A 16,583-nucleotide genomic window follows, 5' to 3' on the forward strand; every position below is an offset into this window, starting at 1 on the left:
TGGCATAGAGATAGTTTATGGGCCCGAGAATGACATAAGCTACTTTTTATCCCGAATAAATGCACAGTTCCCTAGGGAACAGCGCGCGATCACCGAATTCCACGCGGACGAAACCGCGGGCAAAATCTAGTATTTTTATAAAATGCAAATATAACGGATAACTACGACGGCAGACCTTCTTTTGCGCATGGATCAGGTTTAAAAATGGCCTTAAAACTATAATCAGAAACAAGGAAAAATATCAGAAAAAATATTCCATTCCTCATCTACCTGTATAATAAACATGAAGGGGAAATACGGCCATTCTAATAGTTCCATGAGTTTTTAAGTACGTACAAACAATACAGTGGATAATTACGCATACACTTTGATATTCATTTAACTTTATCTCAAACAATTAGCACTAAGAATTAAGCGATGTAAAAACGGCGTCTTCTGAAGTAAAATTTGTCGTTTACATTTATTAACAAAAACCCTGCCATTGTTTGTTTTGACGCAATAGTATGAACTAGGTCTTACTGATATAATAAATATGAAAGATCGTGTGTCTGTGTTTGGTACTCTTTCACGCTGAAACGGCTGAGTGGATTTGAACAAAATTTGGCATCTGCATGTAGTTGATCTCTGGAACAATTCTATGTATTTCAACATTTCCATATATAAGTTTTGGATAAATGCAAACAAACTCTTGGCTTTGGCACCTTTCTAATGACTATAATGTTGAAAGGGTGTTCAAAAATACGATTTTACAAGATTTTTTTAAGGAATTTCCTTAAAACTCGTATGCCTTTTGGAGGTAATTTCATAGTTTCATGATAAAATCATTCCTAATTAACTATAAAAGAGGAGCAATAATTTCACATTACATTGAGGTTTAACATTACAGTTTTGTGATATCTATTTTTGAGGATAAAAGTATTATTAATGTTAGGTATGATTTTGTCATAATTTTTATTTTATTTTTATTCGACTGGATGGCAAACAATCACCACCGCCCATAGACACCTGCAACATCAGGGGAATTGCAGATGCGTTGCCAACCTAGAGAGGCCTAAGATGGGATACCTCAAGTGCCAGTAATTTCACCGGCAATTATATTACAGGGTGAAATTTTGAAAGTGGTATAAAATGATTGCTTCAACCTTCAACCTCAGTTAATGCTGGACTAACTACATAACTATTATACCTAATGCATTCTCTTTTGTTGAAATTAGTCTGATAAAATTTGCGGTTCCCATACATTGGCTTCATGATTTCATTTCAACAATGCTATTATTTTTTTATTATTCCCCTTAATGAAAGCTTTACGGCTTGGGCTATACGTCAGTTACGATATAGGGTTGCGATTGATTCTGCTGAACGCCAACAGGTAGACAGCAGCAAGAAAATGATTTTGACAAGAAAAAACAAACGAAAAAATCCTTATTGGCCGGACGCTGTTGCGGGTTCAAAAATACATGGAAACCGTAAATACTCGTATTATGAAACTTTGTACTCGTAAACTTCATTTAAAATGGAGTCATAATGTACACTGACAAAAAAAGGATAGCTGAACTAGTTTGGCTACTTGACGTTTAGCCAAAATTTACTTATTAGGAACCAAAGTTATGCTAATATTGCTAAACTGATTTTGAAAGACATCACCTAACTTTTAGGTACTAGTAGGTAGGCCTTAGTTTTATAGTTACTCAAGTTATGTTACAAGCAACAATTTTTTTTGTTACTGTTAGCAAATCTATTTTTTCAGTGTAGGTATGTAATTTTGCAACTTTTAAATTTAGTGTTCAATTAAAATTTTTTTTTATAAGTTTTACTTTTAAATCTACAGAGTCGTCACATAATCTTACCTAGTAAATACCGCGTATACGCTTTTTACGTCAATTGTAAATAAGACTAAATTATTCATCAGAATCTGTATAAGCATAATAATTACAACTCAAATTAGGTAAACAATACGCAGCTTGTGTAAAGCATGCAACCTGTTTATTACAATAACACTATTGTGGTGGCTGAGTCACCGGCATTGAGATACATGTAAATAATGTTGCTCAATGCTCTGTTTTAAAGTAATAACCTACGGCATAACCTTCCTGATACGAATTCTTCCGCTGAGAATAATGAATAATTAAGAGATTTTTTCCTCAAATAACGCCAAAGTACCGCCATACATTAAAAAAAATGTTTAGATGATGGCTTTTTTGAGCAAGTTTTTTGCTAACGGTACTTTTTTGTGGACACTTCCATTATTATACAAGCAGTCTAGTTTTATATTTTTTATGTAGGCACTATTTTTTAATCTTCTCTCAGAGTGCAACCCTGCACTACTTACATAAACCCAAAGAGAAATTAGTGCACGAACAAATTAGATAATTGATTGAATCAGGTGATATTTTGCGGAGGTCGATATCAATGAACTGAAACAATTACTTTGCTTACCATGCTACCAGATGTGTTGTGGTGAACGGTTTTGTTGCTCTGAAGATGAGCTCTGGTTGAGTTTGAAACGCGTCAGTGTTGTGTGGTGGTGGTGATAGATGGGTTTGTGTGATTTGTGTATGTTCTTACAATGTGAAGGTGGAGGAACTGCATGAACACACATTTCTTGCATAAACGTAGCTATTATAAGGACGCGGGTGAGCTAAGTACCGAATTGTTTCAGTTCACAGTAGATAAGGTTAGATTAGTTTAACAACAACTTTGAAGAAAACACCGTTTCATAATATTATGAGTACTTTATGACAAATGGCAACATAAACCACTTTCAAAACTAACAAGTTCTAAAATCCCTGACATTACATTTCAAAGTTCGATATCCATCCGTTTAAGAGCTACGGTGCCACAGACAGACACACAGACATACAGACACACAGACACGCATAGCGGTCAAACTTATAACACCCCCCTTTTTGCGTCGGCGGTTAAAAAACAGCTGGACCGATTTTATCAAATATAGCTAAGAACCTCCCTAAGGAAACTCGCTTTCATCTAAAAAAAGCGCATCGAAATCGGTCATCCGTTTGATAGCTACGGTGCCACAGATAAACAGATATAGGCGTTACACTTATAGCATCCCTTTTTCCGCGGGGGGTTAAAAATTACGAAAAACTACACATGATGGCGTTTGAAATTCGCCTATATAACAATTTAAGTGATAAGTTAAACAGAAGCTTTTAAAATTTGTGTACGTGACGCCTCAGTTTGCTCTGAGAAATAATTATACCGTAACCTCGTGTCGAGATGGTGGTGATAAACAATAATCAGTGCGATCATAATTATTAATACGAAAGACGTCACACACAATGTTCGAGTGGAAAATAAATACGCGTAATTGAATAGTTGCCTCGGTAAAAAGAGTATTCATCATCATCCCAGAGCACAGGCCTCCTCTCGGAATGAGAGCGCTTGAAGCTCGTTGTATATTTCAAATGTAATTAGAGATGCGGGCCGGGATTTGAACCCACGAACCTCTGCTTGAGAGGCGATCTAGGTCAAACCACTAGGCCACCACGGCTTTTTAAAAGATTATTATTCATATTTATTCCACACACAACACACACAAACATCACGCCTGTATTCCCAAATGGGTTAGGCAGAGCACACGAAACGTTACCGCTTCGGAGCCACTGTTAGCAGTTTTAGGTTTTAAGTTTGACAAAAACGGTACAATAGTGACAGGTTGCTAGCCTGTCGTCCACGGTATACCTAAACCTATATCCTCAGTCGCATCTTACGACATCCACGGAAGAAATGGAGAGGTGAAATTCTAACCCGACATCACACGAGTAATATTTATACCACACTGGATATTTAATCCTACAGTTAATTATCAGAAAATATAGGACAGGCATTTTTTTTGTAAAAAAAAAATACGAATATGAAGCGCGTTAAAGTTCCGGATTGAGGGTCCGTGACACCTTATGCCGTACTCAACAGGCCCTATACCACGAAGTGCAAAACTCAAACTTCGTATGTTGCCGTCCCGCTGACGCTTAAGTCATTTAATACGCGAGTGAAAGGGACGGTGCGATACGAACTTCGATTTGCGAGTTTCGTAGTGGCGCCTCAGTGTCGTACGGCATTACGTCATGCACAATTTTAACTGGCTGTATCTTTATAATTTTTGTTTAATTGTAAAAAGAAAAATATGAGAGAGAGAAACATTTATATACATATATTCGATACACATAAAAATACATTAGAGGGAAAGAATAAAAAATAACATTGAATAAAGACTTGGTGGCCTAGCGGTTTGACCTATTTATTTATTTATTAGGAATAGTTACAAATTACAAACAGATACTATTGTAATTGACACACTGAAGCAGAGGATCATGGGTTCAAACTCCGGCTCGCACCTCTGAGTTTTCGAAATTCATGTGCGAAATTAGGCGAAATTATATTTGAAATTTACCACGAGGTTACGGTTACGGTACGGTTTACGGTTCGGGTTTACGGTTTCCTTCAGGAAAGCATCGTGAAGAAACCTGCACGAACTTGCGAATCAATTCAATGGTATGTGTGAAGTTCCCAATCCGCACTGGGCCCGTGTGGGAACTACGGCCAAAGCCCTCTTATTCTGAAAGGAGGCCTGTGCCTAGCAGTGGGACGTATGCAGGCTGATGATGATGATGATGAGTATATATGATGATGATGATGATGATGATGATGATGATGATATGATGATGATGATGATGATGATGATGATGAGTATAAAGTGGGCCCCGCTCAGCATAATAAACAAAAAAATCTATGTGTCAAATGCATTCTGGTTATCTAATCGACTTACTTTTGGCCTTTGCACTCTTTTGTTTTTTTGTTTTCTTTTGTATTATTTTTGTGTTTTATGTACAATAAAGTATTTACATACATACATACATACATACTAATTAGAATGTTTTGGGCCTTGTCTGTTTATTACATTTCATAAGAAAAAACAATGTCTGGGTGCAGAACTGAAAAACTGGACCACATTAAATACCTATAACTTCACCATACAAAACGATTTCCTGGAAAAAGTTCCGTTGTGACACAAAAAGACTTACTCGTACCATGGTTCTTTCGTGCCACAACGGAGAATTTTGATGCTAATTTTGAGTATCAGCGTACGAATAGGTATTTCATGTTAACATTACTACAAAATAAAATTGAGATTCTGTGCTTCTAAATTACATACCTGCGAAAAGACATCAACGCGTTTTCAAAGAACTTCTACATACTTGTAAATATTTGCTTACAGGGAGTGCTCTACTGCTTAAAGCAATAACAAATTTGAAACCACGAATGAAAAATTAACCAACATAGGTAGGTACCTACATATGTATTATACAAAGTAGTGTCGAGTTCAAGCATTTTACACCAAAAACGTAATTACTATTATTTTGTGTTGTACTTTCTCTACTTCTAGATCATGTTTAGTTATAAAAGTGACTTAGTCGGCTGAAAACAAAAATGAAAAAAAGCGACATCTTTCGTGTCATGCCAGTACTAAAAAGCATTAGCTATCATGATTATCAATGGGTAATCATTGGCTTACCGTCCGTACATTCATGAAGTTTCCGCGACCAAAACACAGATGACACCACACACTTCTTTATAAAGTAAATTTTTTTACCCGACACTGCCCGAAGGAGGGTTATGTTTTCGAGCGTATGTATGTTTTTTTTATTATTCTATACTAGCTTTTACCCGCGGCTTTGTTCTCGTGAACCATACACATCTAAAAGAAACAAGCATATACTCCCAAAGCAAAGGTGCAAGCAATAATGTAAGCAAACATGCAAGTTATTTAGGTAGTTTAAATATTTATCACTTCGCACGTGTAAATCATTAGATACAGCGGTTGAATTGAGATTCTGGGATTTCACAAAAATCCCGTAGGAATTCTCGAAAATGACATCGTGGTTTTCATTGCCGTTGCATTAAAAACAACCATCCCAAATTTCATTACTCTAAGCTCAGCGGTTGTTATTTCGAGAGTTTATCCCTGTCTCGTGGGAAAATCGGGATAAAAAGTAGCCTATATTTTATTCCAGATGTCCAGCTATCTACATACCAAATTTCATCCAAATTCATAGAAATCCATGCAGCGTGAAGAAGTAACAAACATACTCACTCATTACTCACAAACTTTCGCATTTATAATATTAGTAGGATTGGATTTTTTTACTTCTCATGCTCTTAAAATGTTACTTTAGTCTCTGCATATTGGGACTAAAGCTCCTCATTAATCTCTAGGGATTAAAGTATTTACTTTTTTTTTATTTACGTTGGAAACCCCTAAAGAGCCAATCACGGTGTTTGTGAATGAAGGATTTTTAGGGCGTGGAAATAACCTCCATAAGACAACTGGAAAAATATAAAAAAACACTATTTAATTTCGTAAAACACAATTAATGATTTCGAATATGAATCTATTCAATTATATTAGGGATTAGTTAATTTTTTATGCATAGTTGAATTAGTTTTAAAATAGTTTTCAATTTTGAAACTGTGGTTAAATATGCAAGCATTTAAAGGGTCACGTCATAAATAATAAAAGAAAAGAAAAAACCGCGCAGCAAATTTTTTTTGCTATTTCAATTTTGAACAGATGTCCCGTCCATTAGTCGAGCGTCCGTTATTAAAAAATAATATTGTAATTTTGAACAGAACATGGTTTTTTTCCTCGCATTCAAAGAGAAAAGTAGAGTGTTTAACGCGAGGCTAAACAACCATAATGCCACTCGAACTATTGCCACCCTCGCTCTGCTCGGGTGGCTAAACATCTCATGTCATTATGGCTTGTTTTAGTCCCTTGTTGAACAATCTACTATAACGAGCTTTAGAAAAGTAAATGTTAAAGGTACGCTTTTGTGGAAAACGAGATTTTCGCAATTACTTAGGGAGTGTTTTCATTGAAGCGGTAACGTTTCGTGTGCTCTGCCCCATTTGGGAATACTGGCGTGATATTTGTGTGTGTGTGTGTGTGTGTGTGTGTGTGTGTGTGTGTGTGTGTGTTTATTCATAAATACCTACAAATTTGTAGGGTACCCTCGGTGCGCGACTCCAACTTGGACTTGGCCAGTTTTAACATGAGAACTAAATTAGCATGGAAATTCTTCTACCGTTCATTAATTATTATTTTCGTGAACAATGGGAAAGAGACTTGCAAAAAGTTAACGCACAGCTTACGTAACTGCAGACCATGCACGTACCCACAAACTTTCAAATTTGTGAGTGCGTGCATGTTCTGTGCGTGCGTGTGTGTATGTGTTTGTTACTCCTTCACGCCAAAACGACTTGACAGATTTAGATGAAACTCGGTACGATAGCTGGACGTCTGGAATAACGCATAGGATTCTTTTTATCCCTATATTCCCAAGGAAAAGGAATAAAATCTGGAAATAAAAACCACTAGGCTTTTGAATCATTAAATTTGGCATAATTGTTTTTAATGTACGTCAATGAAAACCACGATGTAATTTTTTAAATTCACAAAGTTTTGTTACTTCTTCACGCTGGAATGGCTGCACGGGATTTGGAAATGATAGCTAAACTTTTGAAATAATACATACATATTCCCACGGGAATTTTCTAAATCCCGTAATTTAAATTCAACTGTTGTACCTATCTAATAACTTACGCGCGCGAAACCGCGAGTAAACATTAGTGTAGATATAATGATAAGAAATAATTTAACATAGTTTATAATATTAATACATAGGTTGCGGTGTGACCAAGCTATTCTAAGCAATGTCAAAGGTCCCAGGCGGGGTCACGCCGCACTGTTGCACAATGCGCAGGCGCTTGCAACTATGCAACTGCATCCTAATTGCCTTGCAGTGATCTTAGAATAGCATATTGTTTTATAATTTGGCGCTTTAACTGAACTCTACAGTGAAATTTCTAGTGCAATACGAGACCTTGAAAATATCTAATAAATTAAATCGCATTTAAAATATAAGTGTGGTTATTTTTCTCTACGGTACAAGTACAAAATTTACACGAAGTACAAAATGTTTATTTTTAAACTACTATATTGTAGTAAAAAAACTCTGTTTTATTAACCCCCGACGCAAAAGAGGGGTGTTATAAGTTTGACCGCTATGTGTGTCTGTGTATCTGTCTGTGGCGCCGTAGCTCTTAAACGGGTGAACCGATTTGAAAGCAGGTTTTCTAGCGATGGTTCTTAGATATGTTTTATCAAAATCGGTTCCGCCGTTTTTGAGATATTGAACTTTGAAGTGACAAAATCGGGGGTTTTCCAACTTTTCGTTGGTTAGGTTATAAACATCAATAATATGTTAGCAAAAAATCACTGCAACCTCAATTTTTTTTCTTTATTTTAAACATTTATAAATGTTTTATTATTTTCGCTAAACTGAATTATAAAGACACGCCTCTTTAGTCTTATTGTTTACAACACTTAAGTTTGAACACAACTTGTAAATATTTGGGAAATTAAAAAAATATTTTTCGTACCTAGAGCACAGAAGGTTAACCAAATGTCTTAGCCCTACACTATAACTCTATGAGGAGTGCTACCGGCTTTCATTGCTCACAATAATAGCCTATTACAGCCTCTCTCATTAACTGAATGAAGTTTTTCTTTCTAAGAAAACCGTTAATGATGAAACACAGGGAAAATCCGAAGTTAGATTAACCGTCACCTAAGCCTTCATGAAGGTTGAGGATTGTTTCAAAGTAATTTTACAATTAAGTTCGCGAGTAGTATTATTTAATGGTCCGCAATAGTTATTTGTAGAGTTTTTTTTATTGGATGAGGAAGGAAAACGAGTAAAGTAGGTCAACTGATGGTATGTGATAACTGTTAGCCGACACGTCATGCTCATCCCCAAAGGTTTTCTTGATTCGATGCTTATTTACAAGAATAAGATGAATTTGTATGTGTCGGCGTCCGATCATAAAATTCGCCAGATCACGAAATTCCTAGGCATATCGTGAAATGGCGCCATTTCATGAATTGGCTAAGAGACATCCGCCATATCGTCCAAATTTGGTATCAGTTCCGTCCATAATTTAGGTCAAAAATCGTTTACACGCTCATGTATTGACAGCAGGATCGACAGACAAACAGACAACGAATGGTCCTGTGAGTATATTTTTTTCTTTCAAGATACGCATCTAGAAACGTAATTATTTTATAAATTACAAACTAAGTTTTTTTCTAACAACTTAGGCGATTTTTCCAGAAACTTCAATACATTGCCCATCGTTTAGCATACAATTACGATTAAATTATAATGGCACTATTACGATTAAATAATAATGGCACTTACCCATTTAAATGATGGTTATCATTACTTTAAGTGAGCTGTTAATCATGCCCAAGAACCAAGTCACATCAGGTGTTGCATTAGTGATAGGTGCAGTAGCGGAGCATGTAAATATATCTGACACGTCCTATCGGCTGTAGAAATAGAGTAGTATCAGATATTTATGCACTTTTGTTTTGCATTGATGCTGGTAACTGTACTATAATGGTAAATGATTAGGCCTGAGTAATTTCTTATCCTTTATTATTAAGCTTTTTCCAAGAACACATTACAACCAATATACAGGTATCGAGATATCTTCTCGTCCAAACACTGTACTATGGGGTATTATATATAGTTGGATATATCTTTTAAAAACATTATAAGACTATTTTTCACTTCAGGGGAACAGTTTTTCAAATATTAGGGCTTAAATTGCTAATTGTAAGTGGTAATTGTAAGTGGCAAAATAAACAATTCAACTCACAAATAAAAGTCAGGACCGGTCCGACTAGTTTCGATTTTTCTCCGAAAATACCAAAACTATTAGTTGAACCGTTCCTGATTTTTTTTATGAGTTGAATTGTTTTTTTTTTGTAATTTTAACAAGTAATACTTGATCAAAACTTAATGCTAAATATTTGTCGTATTATAAAGTACACGAGGACTCAGGAGGTTAAGTAGGTAGTTCGAGTCCCTACGCTGTAATCCCGGTCGCATTTGGCGCTTTTTTGTTCTTTATACAAAATAAATGAATCAAGAAGGTTGATAAATTACGCAAACCATATACCTAACGACCTACGAGTCCAGGTAATAAATAATCAGAAGCATGATGGTCATAAACATAGAATTAAATTGAAAATACAAACTGAAATATAGATGCACAGAAAAACCAGAAAAATAAGACCAACACTGGGAATCGAACCCAGGTCCTCGGTATTCCGTACCGCGTGCTATACCGCTACACCACTGTTGGTCAACGGCACAGACACGAGTTTCTCCTATAACGACATCTCTTGTCCGGGTGAGCGGTTAGTTCCAATGGAATGCCGAAAGTTTCTCGATGAGGGCTACGGCATAGATGTCGCTAGCGTCACTGCTTAAGTGGCTAAATAAGAAACAAACAAGCTGAGATATGTGGTGCATAGGAGAAATTCGTGTCTGTGCCGTTGACCAACAGTGGTGTAGCGGTATAGCACGCGGTACGGAATACCGAGGACCTGGGTTCGATTCCCAGTGTTGGTCTCATTTTTCTGGTTTTTCTGTGCATCTATATTTCAGTTTGTATTTTCAATTTAGGTTTTACGGGATGACCGTAAAAGTAAAAATTTGGAATTGAAATAAAAAATACAAAAAAGATTCCAAAAAACCAATCTTAACATAGAATTACTTTATGGAGCAATGCCTGCGATATTTTATGATTCTACATATATGTATTTATCTTCCGCTATTTAAATAATTAACTCGCTCTTTGACCCAAGGCACGACTTCAGCTGCCGAACACGTCATAGATGCATGTTTATGTAAACATTTTTTTTCTTTTCCAACAATAATTATGCGTTTCCGTTACGTGGGTGCACAAACCGGGGTTCAGCTGAAAACCAGCGCTACAGCTCTGGTTACAGGGCTACGGCACATGCTGAGCTGAGTTCTTTTGCATCACACTACAGCGCAACGTCTCTAATTGTTCTCTTATCCTATTTATGTTTTTACTGTGTTAATCTATTTCTGTAATATTTTTTTTTACACGTTACTCATATCTTTAATATCGCGCTAAAACGGATTTGAATGAAATATGGCATACAAATAAAATCATAATCTACGATTAACACGTAGGATACTTGTATAACAACGTTTTTATGACTGCAACATCAGATGTAATTTAATTTACTCATAGAAGGAAACTTACTGAATTATTATAAATTATTTCTGGTCTAAATTTTGTTAGGTCAAGTTAGGCTTATTTTATGAAATAACCTTTTCTTTTCTAATAAATCGTGTTACTGCCATCTGTGGTTGGTACTTTCGTTGGTACTTTATTAATTAAATACAATTACAGTAATTTACATTTTTTTATTTATTTAATTTCCTTCGTCGCTATCAAGTCACTATCCGCAAAAAATACGGACAACCAGGAAGACAATAGTTTAGTTAATATTGCCAAGATTAGTTAGGTAATATTTGTTTTAAATTAAGGTAAGTATGTGTAATGACTAGAAATTCCCTTGATTGTGAAGATGAGGAATACTCGTATGACGTATTTTGCGAAATTCCCACGGGATAAAAAAAATCTGCAATGGAAGCGATGCCGTGAACGAGAAAAACAGATTTGGGCATTTACTTATTATGCTCAATTTCTTTTCTTCCGTCTACAATTTTTGCCGCTGTAATGAAGTGATAAATTTGTTTATTGCTTGGCTGTTAAGTTACTTAGCATTTCTTGCCTTGAAACCCTCAGCTACGCTTACGATTCTTCTTTTGGACCACTCGCGCCAAACAGTAACTTTCCACCCTTGCATAACAATATTTAGTTATTGCTTTAGTCTAACCATTCTGGGTCGACAAGGAGAATAAGAATACTTTTTAAAAACAGTACGATTTTACCCCTAACCTCTTGGAAGGAATCCCACCATGTTAACGAGTATTATTTAATTGAAACCTTCCGCGTGAAGAAATTCCATTGTCCCTCTATGCCTACTTAGTCCTGGCAGTTTCATCGTGTCGATGACGTCTTTAATCCTGAGTATAAATGCCATCTAACAGCGAATCAGGCATCACAGCATAAACAAACGAGCTATACAACGGTGAGTTGCAGTGTTAGTTACTTGCAATTATGCATTTTGCTTGCGGTAAAACAATTGAATAACTAGATAGCTAATCAACGTGTTTTAAGTTAGATAAGTCTTCTATTACAATGTGTTGTAGTAATCAGGGAATTTTCAACCAGTGTTAAATAAATTGAAGTGAAAGGTTTTTATTATTTGCTAGAATGTCATGTGCGTTGTTTCGTATTGGTTTCATTTTGATAAATTATTGTTACTAAAATAGTATTTATCTCGAATTGACATTAAACCAATCTTACTAAGGGAAAAAAATATTTAAGAATATAAACTTATAGAAAATACAATCATATACCTAAGAGCTAATTACTACTAAATAATAAATCTACCTAAGTTCTATATAATCTATGTATAATCTATCTAAGTTCCCAATCCGCACTGGGCCCGCGTGGGAACTATGGCCCAAGCCCTCTTGTTCTGAGAGGAGGCCTGTGCCCAGCAGTGGGACGTATATAGGCTGGGATGATGATGAATAAATCTACTAGCTAACTTAAATAATATTTTATATTACAAAAAAGACCGCCTCGAATCGTTTCTAACTAATGGTACTGCATTGCATTGTATAATATGTAATTGAAGGAACTATAAAAACTGCACGGTAAAAGTTAACAGAAATCAAAAATAACACGGTGTAGAGTAATGTTCGATCCAAACCAGACGACCTCAGGAATATTGTAATAGTTCCAGTAATCAATACTTTGTACCAAGTTGCATTGATCTGATATTCTTAGTAGAACAGTGCATAAAGTTCCGGTAGTAATCATGGACAAAGGCAATGAAAACTGATCAGATTTACAACATTTGACTAAAACAGGAAAACCGCTAGGTACTGTCATCAACAGTATTCAACAGTACCTAAAACGTTTGCGCTACATTAAATTGTAAAATTCTGGAAAATTAAAAACAAAAGAAAAATCTGGTTATGGATAGTTATATACCTATATGTAACAAGTTACACAAGTGCACAAGTTGCACAAGTGTTAATTGACACATTTTCTCAAGCCGTCAATAGCCTTCGTGTGATTCCGTATACCGCAATCACAGACAATATCATTAAAATAAACAATTCGAAGCAAAATCTCAGCTCTCAAAATTGGTATCGCTTTGATTCACTGGAATATTAAAAGAGTCTAAAAGCAGCAGTTATCTCTTTACATCGGCTAATTTTCTTGCTCATTAGCCTTCTTAGCTAAAACAAATGCAAATAGGTATACCTTACTTTAGACTTTGCGCGTCAAAAATAGAGGAAGATTGTACTTTTCACGCTACACTTTAGACAGATAGACATTGGTGTCAAACTTATGTATAACACCCCCCTTTTTGCGTCGGGGGTTAAGAAATATCACGAGCTCTTTTCTTATAGGTACTTGTGTTTCTGAGTCTATCTAGATTGGATGTCTGTTGGCTAGACGTACACAGTTCGGTCACGAGTATTTGCGACAGGCGGCGTAGCGGGCCATATTACAATACATTGCATGTGCTACTAACTTAATAATGTATGGTGAGCGTATTGACGACGCAATGAATAGAGAAATTGTGCCCCGTGTCGGCGACCACACATGGTCGCGCGCGGCTGACCCGTTACCGACATGCGCGAGCGACTAAATAGCACCCAGTAACGTATCATCTTGTAAATTTCCAACTATAATTCTTACAGCTGTGTAGTATATCTAGTTGTGTCTGAATAGTTGTACTTCGTTCCTCGTGAGTGGTATCGCGTTAGTAACATTCTATTTTGGACCATCCGCGACGGATTTCTATTACTGCTGTCATTATGTGTTGATAAATAAGGAAGATAGGTAGAAGCGAATAAAGTTCGCATTCCATCTTTTTCTATTATAATATACAAGTTGGGCCCTGTAACAGGAGCAAAAAATTAAACCACAGCTTCCACTCTTAATCCTGAGCTAATTTTGATCTACAACTTTTGAAAATAACTTGTATTATGATTTTTATTATAGTTTAAAGTTTAATTGGACAAGCAATGTATTGCGAAATCCGTCATTTTGTTACGTGACAGGCGATATCATTTAGGCTATTGGATGCCGTACATTGAAAATACCAATTAATTTGTTTGGAATAAACATAATAACACAAAACACAGATAGTTCAGAAGTCAATATCCATACAAGTGCGCTCGAGCAACGCACACATAGACACTGCTCACGGACACGATATCTCGGACCAATTGGGACCAACGCGAGCGCGAGTGCCATCCGCATGAGACACGCGTCTGTGAGCTTTTTTGTGTAATAATGGACCAACAAAAAAAAAGTTATTATAACTGTTCAGTGGACGGTTGTTTAAATTAAATAATCGTGAATTTCGCCAATAACGAAATCATCGCAAGATATTTTCTGAGACAAATTTAATATAAACAATGACATTCAAAATTAAAATATTTTAGTTATTAATTTATATTTACATTCTTCCCTTTTCATTCTCAACAATAAATCAAACAACTAGATACGAGTGCCACTAGGTACCACGATAGTTTTTTGGTGCATAAGCCGTAGTTGACAACCTTAGAGCGACCGCCGAGCGTAGGTATGAAGAGTGAAGTACATACAGGAGATTGACTTCTGAACTATCTGTGTTTTGTGATAATGATGAAATTACTTAATTTTTGATAGTTGCAGAACTAAAGTAGTTTGAGTAGCAGAACCTGTGTTTTAATTTTTTGCTCCTGTTACAGGGCCCACCCGGTATAACTAAACGTATATATAACTAAACATTATTCAAGGGTGCAGATATAATAGAAGATCGCACACGGTGCATAAAGGCTAATGACAGAACTGTTCATTGTGGTACATTTACGTCATTCGAAAAGTTAAGGTTCAAAATTGCACTTATCTGGACATAGCGATTGAGAATTCATAATTAAAGGTAGCTTGTTTTAGACCTTTCTTCATATCACATTCATTGAAATTTATCCAGCCATTTTAGTATAAAAGAGTAATAAAAACTTGTAAGTATAAGTTACACAAGGACCCACAAATTTTCGCATTTTTATTGTTTAGTAGTTCGATATAAACACAGTCATTTCAAGATTGTTTATTTTTCTTTTTTTAAAACAAAAAATAAGTTCTATGTTTATCATATTTTCACGCAATCGAGCCTTAAATTACTGTAATTAGTTCCTGCTGAAACAATAAACAATAGAGAATAATTACCATGAGACATTATCACATAGCGCTGTGGGCATTGAAACCATGATAAACAGTGATCACATCGTCTCATGCGACTTTACAGTTTTTGTTATGTTGTATTGAAAGTTTGGGAAAGATTATTGGTTCCACTAGCACTAGCTCATTCAGCTGCAGAACAATACCAATTGTTTCCATATCCTAGAAGATTTTTTTGCCGCAATCTCTTGACTTTACTTACCTTAGTGGCTTTATCAATAAACTTAAAGCTTTCATAATGACACAATTTCTCCATTGCCTTTGCATCATAGATAGAATGTGCTCGTAAAATCTGATGTGTCCTTTGGGTTGTTACCGTAAACGTTGTTAGATAGGTTCTTATCTTAAATTTAAATAATATGTTAATTCTCTAACTTGGAATAGTTAAAAGACCCTCGACATTGTCAAAACCTTATTTAAATCGGTCCATCCATTTGGGAGTCATGAATTAACAACATGGCGGTCAAACTTCTAACTTTTTGCGTCGGGGTCAAAAAAGTCCGTACTGACAGATTGATTTCATTATGTCGCAGATGTAGTTTAGTTTTATAATAAAGTGCCAGTAATGATACCTTTCTTTTTAACTTATTCCAGATAATCATGAAACTCCTACTGGTCTTCACTCTGGCGTGCCTGGTGGCCGTGGCTTTTGGACGTCCGCAGAACAAATACACTGACAAATGGGACAACATCAACATCGACGAAATCCTGGAATCCCAGCGTCTCCTCAAAGCCTACATAGACTGTCTTCTGGACAAAGGTCGTTGTACTCCTGACGCGAAAACTCTTAAAGATACATTGCCTGATGCTTTGGAAAATGAGTGCAACAAATGCACGGAAAAACAGAAGTCGGGATCAGATAAGGTTATCAGGCATCTTGTTAACAAACGTCCTGAAATGTGGAAGGAGCTGTCGGTGAAGTACGACCCTGATCACATCTATGAAGGCAGGTACAAGGACCAGATTGAGAAGATCAAGGCGTAGGAAGGGGAACTGATGTTTCCAAGGAGCACTGAAACTGTTGGACGTTTTGAGATTGGTTTTCCTTGTTTGTAATAAACGTAATTTTACCATCATGTTGCTTGATTTTTGTAGAAACTTTAAATTGTACCCCCTTATGAAGACTTAAAAATCTATTATAGGAAAAGCTATGCTGTTATCTCGAACGTTTATGAATGGATCTATGGTGTATGCACATAAAGCTCAAGCTATTTATATCCGTTTCAAATTACCTGTTCTTTTTCATAATATATTTTTTTGACAAATTAATGGGGTGTTATATAAGATTAGTAGCACAAAGGTGC

General features: G+C 35.9%; 1 protein-coding gene and 1 long non-coding RNA gene across 2 annotated transcripts; one reads left to right on the plus strand and one right to left on the minus strand.

Annotated features, from left to right (window-relative positions):
- Positions 1-11,928: 11,928 nt before the first annotated feature.
- On the plus strand, positions 11,929-16,355 carry LOC141435160 (allergen Tha p 1-like). The gene is made up of 2 exons (XM_074097758.1): positions 11,929-12,058; positions 15,874-16,355. Exon 2 carries the CDS (start codon positions 15,880-15,882, stop codon positions 16,261-16,263), a length of 384 nt encoding a protein of 127 aa, XP_073953859.1. The 5' UTR covers positions 11,929-12,058; positions 15,874-15,879; the 3' UTR covers positions 16,264-16,355.
- Positions 12,209-14,980, minus strand: LOC141435170 (uncharacterized). The gene is made up of 2 exons (XR_012452124.1): positions 12,577-14,980; positions 12,209-12,423 (listed from the first exon to the last, which is right to left on the minus strand). It is a non-coding gene; the product is annotated as an uncharacterized lncRNA (long non-coding RNA).
- Positions 16,356-16,583: the final 228 nt, after the last annotated feature.

This window comes from Choristoneura fumiferana, chromosome 14 (assembly GCF_025370935.1).
Source record: "Choristoneura fumiferana chromosome 14, NRCan_CFum_1, whole genome shotgun sequence".
NCBI lineage: Eukaryota > Metazoa > Arthropoda > Insecta > Lepidoptera > Tortricidae > Choristoneura > Choristoneura fumiferana.

What these genes read in the sequence shown, in the direction of transcription:
- LOC141435160 (XM_074097758.1), top strand. Translation starts at nt 15,880, where the DNA reads ATGAAACTCCTACTGGTCTTCACTCTGGCGTGCCTGGTGGCCGTGGCT.